A 12789-nucleotide genomic window follows, 5' to 3' on the forward strand; every position below is an offset into this window, starting at 1 on the left:
GACAGGGAGAGCGAAGCCGGAATACTGACATCAGACAGGAACAAGAACCTTCAAAGTAAAACAGGAAACAAAACACACTTTACTAAGACACAGACTAGACAGAGACAGACTAGACGCTGACCAAAGTCTACTAAATAATAATCATAATCACAACAGCATCAGATCATAATATAAAAAAAACACCAAGATAACAGAAACACCAAGTACCAGAGAAACATAAAGGAAAATCCATGATGCAAAAGTACCAAAACATAATGAACTCAAAATACTGGGTCCAACGGACCCAGAACCGTGACACATATATATATATATACACACACACACACAATCACTGCTGTTTGCACGCTCGGTGGTCTGGTAGCAGAGTGAATTATTTTATTCATTTCAGGAGAGATCCCTGACCTGTTCCCAGATGACGAGGTGGAGAACGTCATTGGCAGTGTGCGGCCAGAGGTCCGTGGCTCTGGGTTGATGGATACGAAGGAAAACTGCTGGAAGTTCTTCATCAGTCGGGTTCGCCGACAGCTCAAGGTGAAGCAGTCCGACGCTTAGACATGCACAGGAGTGAAAGCTGTGTTTTTTGCTATTTTGAATTTTACTTGTTATTATCAAGTTGCTCTCAGGGGCTCTCTTCAAGGGGGAACTTTTCCATTAATCTTTCCCACACAACTGCATCTGTATTTTATCTCCATCCGCTCTTAATAGAGCAATAACTTGCCGCCTCACACTCTAATTTACTATTCCTAAATAAGAAACCCCTCATACTTGGATAAACATCCAGTTTTAGGATGAAGCCTCTTCCCAAACAATTTTCTATACTTTCAGATGAACTTGAGTACAATGGGAGGTGTTGGATGTCGTTATAAATCACAGACACGGGCAGAAAAGCCGGCGTTTAGCTGAAGTTAATTTCACCATCGCGTAGCTGCTTTGTTCCCCCTAGAGAGGGACAGATTCCAAAGCATTGCTTATTCTGTCATTATTACAAGCATGCGCCACCGACACCACCCACATCATCCTCCACTTCTGTCTCGCTAACAGCTCAAGCCTCCCTGGGTTGGCAAGTGGATAAATAAAGAAGGCAATCCCAAGGGCACAGACATATCAAGAGTGCATTTCTAACTATGCAGTTATGTGTCTCAAAATTGTCTGAATAGAAAGGATGTTTTCCCGAAGAATTACCTAATCTTGTTCATAGAGTTTGTGTGACATTTGCTGAGGCTGTGTCTCTGAGCTGAGTGAAGACCTAACAGCATTATTACTTTATCACTGCCACAGATTAAAATGCTTTTAGATCAGTGGTTCCAGGCTTACAATATGTGGAGAAGGAAGTAACGGCATGATATCACAGTATCCAGTGATGCAGGCCTAGGACGTGCTCTGGATTGTCTTGAAGCCCATGTTTGCTGAAATACACTCAACAAAAATATAAACGCAACACCTTTGTTACTGCTCCCATTCCCCATGGGATGGACGTAGAGACCTAAAATTCATTCCAGATACACAATATAACCATCCCTCCCAAACAGTGGTCACAAATCAGTCCAAATGTGTGGTAGTGGGCACATCTGCCATATTGAGATAATCCATCCCACCTCACAGGTGTGCCACATCAGGATGCTGATCTGACATCATGAGTAGTGCACAGGTGTACCTCAGACTGCCCACAACAAAAGGCCACCCTGGAATGTGCAGTTTTGTCTCACAGCAAAATGCCACAGATGCCACAAGCGATGAGGGAGCGTGCAATTGGCATGCTGACAGCAGGAATGTCAACCAGATCTGTCGCCCGTGCATTGAATGTTCATTTCTCAACCATAAGCCGTCTCCACAGGCGTTTCAGAGAATATGGCAGCACATCCAACCGGCCTCACAACCGCAGACCTCGTGTAACCACACCAGCCCAGGACCTCCACATCCAGCAGGTTCACCTCCAAGATCGTCTGAGACCAGCCACCCAGACAGCTGCTGGAACAATTGGTTTGCACAACCAAACAATTTCTGCACAAACTGTCAGAAACCGTCTCAGGGACGCTCAACTGCATGCCCGTCGTCCTCATCGGGGTCTTGACCTGACTCCAGCTCGTCGCCGTAACAGACTTGTGTGGGCAAATGCTCACATTCGATGGCGTCTGGCACGTTGGAGAGGTGTGCGCTTCACGGATGAATCATGGTTCACATTGTTCAGGGCAGATGGCAGCTGAGAATGTCCCAGTTCTTGCATGGCCAGCATACTCACCGGACATGTCACCCATTGAGCATGTTCGGGATGTGCTTGACCGGCGTATACGACAGCGTGTACCAGTTCCCACGAATATCCAACAACCTCGCACAGCCATTGAAGTGGAGTGGACCAACATTCCACAGGCCACAATTGACAATCTGATAGACTCCATGCGACGATGTGTTGCACTGCATGAGGCAAATGGTGGTCACACCAGATACTGACCGGTTCTGGGTCCCCAGACCCCCAATAGCGCAAAAAACTGCACATTCCAGGGTGGCCTTTTGTTGTGGGCAGTCTGAGGTACACCTGTGCACTACTCATGATGTCAGATCAGCATCCTGATGTGGCACACCTGTGAGGTGGGATGGATTATCTCAATATGGCAGATGTGCCCACTACCACACATTTGGACTGATTTGTGACCACTGTTTGGGAGGGATGGTTATATTGTGTATCTGGACTGAATTTTAGGTCTCTACGTCCATCCCATGGGGAATGGGAGCAGTAACAAAGGTGTTGCGTTTATATTTTTGTTGAGTGTATATAGTGGCTGTCCTGTTTGTAGCAGGTGTGACTTTATTCAAATATTTTGATCAGTCTGCCAGTTATTCTTGGCCAAGTCATTATAGTATTTTACTGTTTGAGACAGAAAATAGTGAAAGAATTTCTGGGTCAAAAATCTAACTGAGAGCATTTTTAAGCAGTCTGCTGTTCAGAAACTATGCAACATACCAGAGTTTAGAGTTATTTTATTGCAAACACACAACACTACATGCATGATAAATGTTGTGACAAATACTTTGTGGCAGGAAAGTATTTTGAATAGTGTGTATTTTATTTATGAACTGAAAATCAGAGCATATCCTCTCCTACCTCACAGACTCTAGAGAGGATTTATCAGAATCAGATGTATCAGTGCAGAATACGACACTATTTTTTACCCTTACTGTTTTAAAGAGCAAATATTATGCTCGTTTATAGGCTCATAACCTTGTTTTTGGGATCGACAGTAATACAGCTGAGTGGTTAATACCACTGTGTGCCAAGTGACTGTGACTGTTTTGGTCCCATACTGGACCATGTCATACCACATTACCTCTATTAATGTTAACCATTGTTCTTGTACCTGACCATTTACAGTGTTTGTTTGGGGGGTTGTATCATTTGATAAGCCACGTAACACTGACCGTTATTCATTTAAGCATAAAAAAGGCACCAGACTTCAATGATGAATCAGTGTTGCATCTACACATAACAGACACCTTAGCAAAGAACCAATTTTAAATTATGTCTTTAGGCACTTTGTCACTAGCAGTATCAAACAAACAAATGAGGTGTTCCCATTTCTTTAATCAAATCTGCAACAAATGGTTAAAATAACACAGTTTGACTGGAATAAAATTGTATTTTTCCACCAACAAAATGATTTGCAAAGACCTATAAGCAGAACACTTACCTCAGCCATATCTCAGGGATTCCCAAAGCCTCATCAGAAATGCTCTGAGTAGAAGGATGTCTGTCAAGAAATCATCCTCAAGAAATAGAAACACAAAGAAAAGTCTGAGGCATGCCAAATTACATTACATTTTTATGCCATATTGCTTAATCCCCTGATGAACATTAAGCATCTCAAAAGGGAGATATTTGAATAACCTCCAACAAAAGGACGGTACTTTGCAAAATATGCAAGAAAAATGTTCAAGCTAAAGGTGGAAACAACGATGCTGTTTCACCACTTTTGCCAAAAAACACAGTTTTGGTATTATTCCTCTGGCTCTGACTGTTCAGCCTGATGTGGAACAGCCATGTTTCATGCAGTCTTGAAAAAAGAAAAAACATGAAATTATTATTTCTGTTGACATCATCATTAGTAATCAGTGTTGGGAAGGTTACTTTATTCCACTACAGATTACAGAATTCATGCCCCAAAATGTATTTTGTAACGTATTCTGTTACGTTACTCAATGAGAGTAACGTATTCTGAATACTTTGGATTACTTAATATATTGTCATGCTTTTTACAACTACATGAATGTACTATTGCTGTGTGATTTATTACTATTACTGAAGGTTATTCGCCATAGCAATACCAACTAGATGTTTAAATCTTAATATAAAATGAGTAACAGTAGGTGGATATTAGGTAAGGCTGCACTTTTTGCAGCGATCTCAGATAGAAAACTATTCCGCGTGAATATAAAACAGGTCCGCGGCTCTGAACCGTAGTAAAGGGACCTCTGGCTAATACGTCGGGTTCCGTGTCGGGCTCGTAGCCGAAATCTAGCTTTACTTTGTTGTCTGGGTCAACTTTGTGTGTGTGTATATATATGTATATATGTATATATATATATGTATATATATGTATATATGTATATATATATGTATATATGTATATATATATATGTATATATATGTATATATGTATGTATATATATATATATATATATATATATATATATATATATATATATATATATATATATATATATATATATATATATATATATATATGGGAACAATAAGAGAACAGCACCACCAAGGCTGGAGACGGAGCAATACTAGAAGAGCATATGGGAGAAGGATGCAACCCATAACGGCAATGCTCAGTGGCTAGAGGATCTGAGGGCAGACCACAGCAACCTCCCTGAACAGGGTCCAGTAACCATCACAGTGGCAGATATCCAAGAAAGAGTCTCCAGTATGAAGAGTTGGACAGCACCAGGGCCCGACATGGTTCATGCCTACTGGCTGAAGAAGCTGACTGCACTCCACGAGCGTCTGGCAGCACAAATGAACCAGCTGCTAGTTAACGAGAGACACCCGGAATGGCTAACTGAAGGCCGGACGGTCCTGATCCCCAAGGACCCCAAGAAGGGACCGGTCCCCTCCAACTACCGACCAATAACCTGCCTCAGTACTACATGGAAGCTCCTGTCAGGCATCATATCGGCTAAGATGAACAGGCACATGGGTCAATACATGAGCGGGACACAGAAAGGAATTGGCAAGAATACCAGAGGCGCAAAACACCAGCTACTGGTAGACAGAACAATCAGCCGAGACTGCAAGACCAGACTGACCAACCTGTGCACTGCCTGGATTGATTACAAGAAGGCCTATGACTCAATGCCCCACAGCTGGATACTGGAATGCCTAGAATTGTACAAGATCAATGGGACCCTAAGAGCCTTCATCAGGAACTCAATGGGGATGTGGCGTACAACACTAGAGGCCAACTCCAAGCCCATAGCACAAGTCACCATCAAGTGCGGGATCTACCAAGGAGATGCTCTGTCCCCACTGCTGTTCTGCATAGGCCTGAACCCCCTCAGTGAGATCATTAACAAGACTGGCTACGGATACCGACTACGGAACGGAGCAGTTGTCAGCCACCTCCTGTACATGGATGACATCAAGCTGTATGCCAAGAGTGAACGAGACATCGATTCACTGATCCACACTACCAGGCTATACAGCAATGACATTGGAATGTCGTTCGGACTGGAGAAGTGTAGTCGGATGGTAACAAAGAGAGGGAAGGTAGTCAGAACTGAGGGGATTGAACTACCAGAAGGCAACATTGCAGACATAGAGGACAGTTACAAGTACCTGGGGATCCCGCAGGCAAATGGGAACCATGAAGAGGCCGCTAGAAAGGCTGCAACCACCAAGTACCTGCAGAGGGTCAGGCAAGTCCTGAGGAGTCAGCTGAATGGTAAGAACAAGATCCGGGCCATCAACACGTACACCCTGCCCGTGATCAGGTACCCTGCTGGGGTAATAGGCTGGCCAAAGGAGGAGATAGAAGCCACTGACATAAAGACAAGAAAGCTCCTTACCATGCATGGAGGGTTTCACCCCAAGTCCAGCACCCTGAGGCTGTACGCTAAGCGGAAGGAAGGGGGCCGGGGACTGGTGAGTGTCAGCACCACAGTCCAGGATGAGACAACGAACATCCAAGAATACATTGGGAAGATGGCCCCAACTGACCGAGTGCTCAGTGAATACCTCAGGCAGCAGAAACCCAAGAAAGAGGAGGGAAACGAGGAACCATCATGGAAGGACAGGCCCCTGCACGGTATGTACCACCGGCAGATAGAGGAGGTGGCTGATATCCAGAAATCCTACCAGTGGCTGGACAAAGCTGGACTGAAAGACAGCACAGAGGCACTAATCATGGCAGCACAAGAACAAGCTCTGAGTACAAGATCCATAGAGGCTGGGGTCTATCACACCAGGCAAGACCCCAGGTGCAGGCTGTGTAAAGATGCCCCAGAGACAATCCAGCACATAACAGCAGGGTGCAAGATGCTAGCAGGCAAGGCATACATGGAACGCCATAACCAAGTGGCCGGCATAGTGTACAGGAACATCTGTGCCGAGTATAACCTGGAAGTCCCGAGGTCAAAATGGGAGATGCCCCCAAGGGTGGTGAAGAATGACCGAGCTAAGATCCTGTGGGACTTCCAGATACAGACGGACAAAATGGTGGTGGCTAACCAACCGGACATAGTGGTGGTAGACAAACAGAAGAAGACGGCCGTAGTGATCGATGTAGCGGTTCCGAATGACAGCAATATCAGGAAGAAGGAACACGAGAAGCTGGAGAAATACCAAGGGCTCAGAGAAGAGCTCGAGAGGATGTGGAGGGTGAAGGTAATGGTGGTCCCCGTGGTAATCGGAGCACTAGGTGCGGTGACTCCCAAGCTAGGCGAGTGGCTCCAGCAGATCCCAGGAACAACATCGGAGATCTCTGTCCAGAAGAGCGCAGTCCTGGGAACAGCTAAGATACTGCGCAGGACGCTCAAGCTCCCAGGCCTCTGGTAGAGGACCCGAGCTTGAAGGATAAACCGCCCGCGGGGCGTGCTGGGTGTTTTTTTTTTATATATATATATATATACATATATATATAAAATATATTTACATGCTTCCATCTCCCGTTTCTGGTCGGTGACATCTCTTACTTTTCGACTCTTTTTCTCCCTCCCTGGCTCACAGACACATAACGGGTACAGCAGTCCGTTCTCCCTGCAGCATGGACTACACTGCCCATGAGGCTACATTCTTTAGGGCGAAGCCTGTAACACTCTGCCTATTGCCATCATATTAAATAATTTTTGTGAATAATTTTTTTAAATATTTCTTCACGTCATTATGTGGGCCGCAAGTAGGTGACATGGGCCGCGTGATTGAGACACAGACATGAGCGCCTCTTAATGCGTGTTTTGTTTGGGTTTCCACCGGTGTGGACACCAAAAATATAGAGTTCATAGCCTTATGAAACAGGAAAATACCGCCGTGTAATCCATTCATTTCAACAAAGTAACTGTATTCTGAATACCACCTTTTAAAACGGTAACTGTAATGGAATACAGTTACTCATATTTTGTATTTTAAATACGTAACAGCGGTACATTATTCCGTTACTCCCCAACACTCTTAGTAATTCAGATCAAATAAATGTGACCTGATAAAATAACAGAAAAACTGATGGGTGGAGAATAAAGAGCTGCTGTAAATAAGAGGAGAAAGAAAGGGGCCACAATGTTCACTGTTATGTGAATCCTGCTCAGAATGGTAGATGCAACTGTTTGTCATTGTAAGATAAATTAACTTAGTGATGTGGCATTACGACATCTTTTACAGTAAGTAAATCCTCAGTCGATAGAATATCAGTCAATATTCTACTAGTAAATAGAATATCACAGTGATTGTGAGGTAGATGTGTGGTGTTTTCTTTCTCCAGAGTTAATTATAATCAGAAGTGTCTTTGGGCATGCCTCCTGCATGTTTGTTTCTTCTGTCTAATGCATCGAACATCTGGCTGAGCTTCTCAACAAGCCAGCTGTTCATTTCCAACAGTGAATTTCAGTCTGACGTAGCCCACAGCTCAGCATATTGTTTGATTCACATCTTTGCTGGAGGCTTTGTGTGTTTAATGATGGAACTGCAGATAATTAATTCACAGTGTTCCGCTCCCTCTCTTGACCATGAAGGATAAGTCTGAGCAGAAGTGCTCACTGTGGCTCCAATCAGAAGGAAGCGAAATTAATTTGATCGACTGTGTTTGACTTGACACTCGATTCTATTTGACCTCAGTGTGCCCGTCTGTCTCTTTGGATGTGTGTGTGCATGTATTGCAGGTGGCTTTGTGTTTTTCTCCAGTTGGCAGTAAACTGAGGGTTCGCAGCAGGAAGTTCCCAGCAGTAGTCAACTGCACAGCAATCAACTGGTTCCACGAGTGGCCACAGGAGGCTCTGGAGTCGGTCAGCTTCAGGTTCCTGGAGGAGGTTGAGAATATCAATGTGAGAACAGTTCATAATCTAATACAGTGAGGTGAAGCTACTCACCTAAATGATTTTCACACTCTGATGATATAATTTCAAATGTCAACCACCATGACAGACTGAATGTGATATTCATTTAAGAGTACCAGAGGCCCCTGAAAATTAAATTCCAAGCCCGAGCCTCAAGAAATATTACTCTATATCTACATCTGCCCAGTTATCTGCTTTTAATGGGAACTAAACAGTTGTAGGACTTTTCATTCCCGCAGCCCCAAGTGAAGGAGTCGATCAGTAAATTCATGGCTTATGTCCACATGAGTGTCAATCAAATGTCGAAGGAGTACCTAGCCAATGAGCGGCGCTACAACTACACCACGCCCAAGTCTTTCCTGGAGCAGATCAAGCTGTATCGCAGTCTGCTGGGCCAGAAGAGCAAAGACCTCACCAACAAGATGGAGCGGCTGGAGAACGGTCTCCAGAAGCTCAACAGCACCTCTGCTCAGGTATTCATCCACACTGTGTTTTGCTCAGTGTTCACCTAGCTGTTTGAACTTCACTGTGCGAAGTGAGACATGTTCACAGTTTGACACTCAGGGGGGTTTTAGGTTCATGTGCTGAATTACGGGGTCTGTGACATGTAAGCTGATATGGTTTAAAAGGTAACTTACAAAAGTGTGATGTAGAAACTGGAAGCACGAGTTCACAAAATAATCTTACCACAATCCTCATTTAGTAAATGGTGTTATTAAACTTGGATATCAGCTTGTAAAATACCTCTTTGTAAAGTATGGTCCAAATTTGAGCCAGAAAGGAATTTAAACAAATATATCCTTACTTACTTGCTCACGACTTGTGATTAACAAGTCATTAATCAATAGTGGCTTCATGTATTTTATGAATGGTACACCAGGACTCCAACACTAGGCTGGATTGAGTACAAGAACGCCTACAACCCAATGCCCCACACATGGATATTGGAGTGTATAAACACAGTATAAAGCCAATGCATTAATGCACGACTCCAAAGCAATCACGTAAGTCACATAAGTGTGGCATATACCAAAATGATGCACTGTCCCCACTGTTGTTATGCATAGGCCTCAAACCCCTTAAGCCAACTCAATGCAAAGAGTGGATACTGATATAGATTTAGGAGTGGAGTGACTTCCAGCCACTTCCTATACGCTGGCTCTGATCCATAATGCAAAAGTGTACCACAGCTGACAGGGCCTAAGTTGCTGTCTGTGCAGAGATGCTACAAAGACAGACAAGGTGCCCCAGCTACCAACCACCAACCTATATCTGGTTGGTGGTTGACAAGGAACAGAAGTCTGTAAATGTGGGATAAATGTGACAACCCCAGCCAACAGTAGCATCATAAAGAAGGAGCACAAAGAAGTACCAGAGGCTAAAGGCACAACTGCAGCAGATGTGGAAAATAAAGTCCAAATTCTCTTTCTCTCTCTCCCTCTCTTACTCACACACAGACACACGCACTTATATAGGTGTGTGTCTGTGTGTGTGTGTCAACAATGCCTTATTGCACTGCTTTCATGCCCGAGCTGTAGCTCATCATTAGTTTGTGCAGACTCGTGCATCCTGGATACTGACAACGACCAGATGCTCCCACATCAGTATCATCATAACTTCTCTGCACTTGTGATTTTTTTTTGAGAATCCATGTCAAAGTATCTTTAATTACATATGAGACTTTACATAACAAGGCACCAGATTTCATCAGTCAGCTCTATGCTGTTAAAAAGGGCTTTGATGGGTAAGGCCATTTAGCTGCTTCAAGGTCCAGGTTAAAGTCAAAGAGGCTTCTTTTGTTTTGTCTTGCATCTCCTCTTGTTACAATTTAGTATTCAGTCTCTAAAAAAGAATCAATGTCCTGACTAACTAATATTGTGAATATTTTATTTTGTCAAATATAGCTCATAGTTACCACTAGACTCCATGTTAACTATTTAAAATACTCTTTTATGCCTTGTACTATGTTTTTTCTGTATGAAAATATGAGCTTGTTTCTGTTTTTGCCTTCAACATTTCTCTGCCTCTTAAGCATTTTTTTAATGCTTTATTCTAATTTTCTTGGTTTTTGTTGTTATTATAGCAATTTCTTTTCTTCCATAGGTCATAGTTAAAGCTATGACAGTGTTTGTGCTGTAAGTGAAGCATTATTTCTGACCTAAAATGGCCAATATGCCATTTGACCTTTGAAAGCCAGGCAGAAAGAAGCTCCCAGAACATGTTTCAAAAGTATCTCCTTCATCAAAGACGGCATCAGGGTCAAAGACAGGTGGGTAGGAAAATAGATAAGTACTTAGGAGAAGAGAAGAGTGGTGCACTGAAAATCTGAGCAACCTAGCAGTAGTCTCCTTAACAGCGTGACTCTGGATGTCTGCTGGGTTGAAACTACAATAGGCAGAAGATGGACTACAAAATACATCTAATCCACCACAAGTTGTTCTTAGCTTGTTGTTTTATTCAGGTCAATTAAACGATAAGAGCCTGTGAAAAATACCTCTGCATTACAAGTCTAAAGAAGGAGGAGCATTTAGGGAAAGGTTTACTATGACAGTACAAAACCTTTTGCTGTTTAAAAAAAACTACTGGATTTACCTAAGATGTCAATTTTGTGAGTGAAAGTTGTGGACAGGATTATCTTTGCAGCTAGCCTTATGGTATATGTAGTTGTAAGAGTTTCCCTTCCAGGAGGATATTCACATGAGCCATGCAAATGTGTTTTACAGAGTTTGCAGCACACAGTTTACTGCAAGTTGCAAAATCCAATTCCAAAAAAAGCATGTCTTATGCCTAAGGTGGCTGTGATGGTTGCTACTAGGGTTGTCTTTTTTAAGAGGGGGAAATGTTATCAGAATGAGTGTAATTGGCACTTTGTGTATGCGCAAATCTGTGAGAGTAGGGCCAAAACTTTGAGCTGTCTTTTTCTCAGCAGTGCGCACACGGCAGGTAACGTCTCTGAGGTTGAATCTGTAATGATTAAAAGTGAAATGTCTAGGAAAATTCATCTATTAATAAATATGTGTAAGTGTGTTAGATTTATGCCTGAATGTTGCTGTGTGCTACAAAAAAATGTGAATGTGGCACAGTAACATAGTAACAGTGATCACTCATAATCCTCTTTGGCGTTGTTCTACATATCATACAGGTCAGCTGTTGTTCAGGTTCACAGGGTGGAACAGTTTGTAATAGAGCAGCTTTCCTTTGACTAAATCCAGCACTCCACCTGACTCTCAATCCTCAGAACCCTATGCACTGTGCACTCTCAGAGAGAGTTGCCTTACACTAGATTATTTTGGTTAGTAGCGATTCCACTCTCTCCTTCCCGCTCCCTCAGTGGGTCTGCAGATTTTTGACTCTCTAATTTGCGCTGACCTTGGTAGAATGTTGGTTATTACTTAAGTGAACTAGTTACATCATTGTGGATTGTGGGGCATTGCAAACGCTGCAACTGCATCATTGCACTTATTTCCACCATTTAATAAATTGTCCAGAAGCCCATAAAATTAAATACATCTTATTTTCTTATATTTTCAACTGGCTAGTGATCTAGTCTGACTTCTTTACTCCTCCCTGTTTAGGATTTATGTGACTAAAATAAAATTTCCTCCATCCATCACTTATCCCTGCAGACCTAATATTTTTGGTATGTTGATATTCACTAACATTCGTTGCCCTTGTTAAATAAATACATAATGAAATAAAGGCTCATGTGGCTGCGTAAGGACTTTTAATTTTGTAATATATGGGAAAATGACTCTTGAATCTTTTCCTCTGTGACCTCAGTAAGACTTGATTCGAGTGATTAAGCCTATGAACTCATCATAAAAATGTTTACTGACTGCAACATGAAGTTCTAGTTATTGAATCAGAGTCAGACAAGAGAATAAAGCAGGATAATTTAATGGCTAATTCCTCATGATGGACAAGTTGCCAACTAATTAGTGTGCTGTATCCTTAAGTTTCACATTTAGCTTTCTTAAGCCAGATGCCAAGTATATGGAGTGGCTCTAATATAGTGACAGGGTCAATGCTGACTTTAAGGCCTTTTAATTAGACTTCATTTACTTGGATGTCACAGTAGCATAGAGGTAGTAGAGCTAGCATTTATAATATTAGCAATGACAATTGAAGAAGTAGTGCTTTCTCATTATGGGTATGACATTATAATAAATACAGATATATGATTTTTACTAGCAGGGATGTAGTTGAAGTGATAGCTGTACATGGTGTAACAGTAACAGATGGATA

The 12789-nt window shown here is 42.6% G+C and overlaps 2 protein-coding genes across 2 annotated transcripts in view; one reads left to right on the forward strand and one right to left on the reverse strand.

Annotated features, from left to right (window-relative positions):
* The window catches only part of myocd (myocardin), a 550512-nt gene that overhangs the window by 257646 nt on the left and 280077 nt on the right, over positions 1-12789 (reverse strand). The window lies entirely within an intron of this gene.
* Positions 1-12789, forward strand: part of dnah9 (dynein, axonemal, heavy chain 9) — a 186561-nt gene that overhangs the window by 90636 nt on the left and 83136 nt on the right. The window contains exons 53-55 of the mRNA XM_082543074.1: positions 389-531; positions 8371-8532; positions 8784-9017. Of these exons, the coding sequence (XP_082399200.1) occupies positions 389-531; positions 8371-8532; positions 8784-9017 (539 nt within the window). The remainder of the gene's footprint in view (positions 1-388; positions 532-8370; positions 8533-8783; positions 9018-12789) is intronic.

The sequence above is a fragment of the Aulonocara stuartgranti genome (genome assembly GCF_965226115.1).
Source record: "Aulonocara stuartgranti genome assembly, chromosome: 8".
In the NCBI taxonomy this organism is placed as follows: Eukaryota; Metazoa; Chordata; class Actinopteri; order Cichliformes; family Cichlidae; genus Aulonocara; species Aulonocara stuartgranti.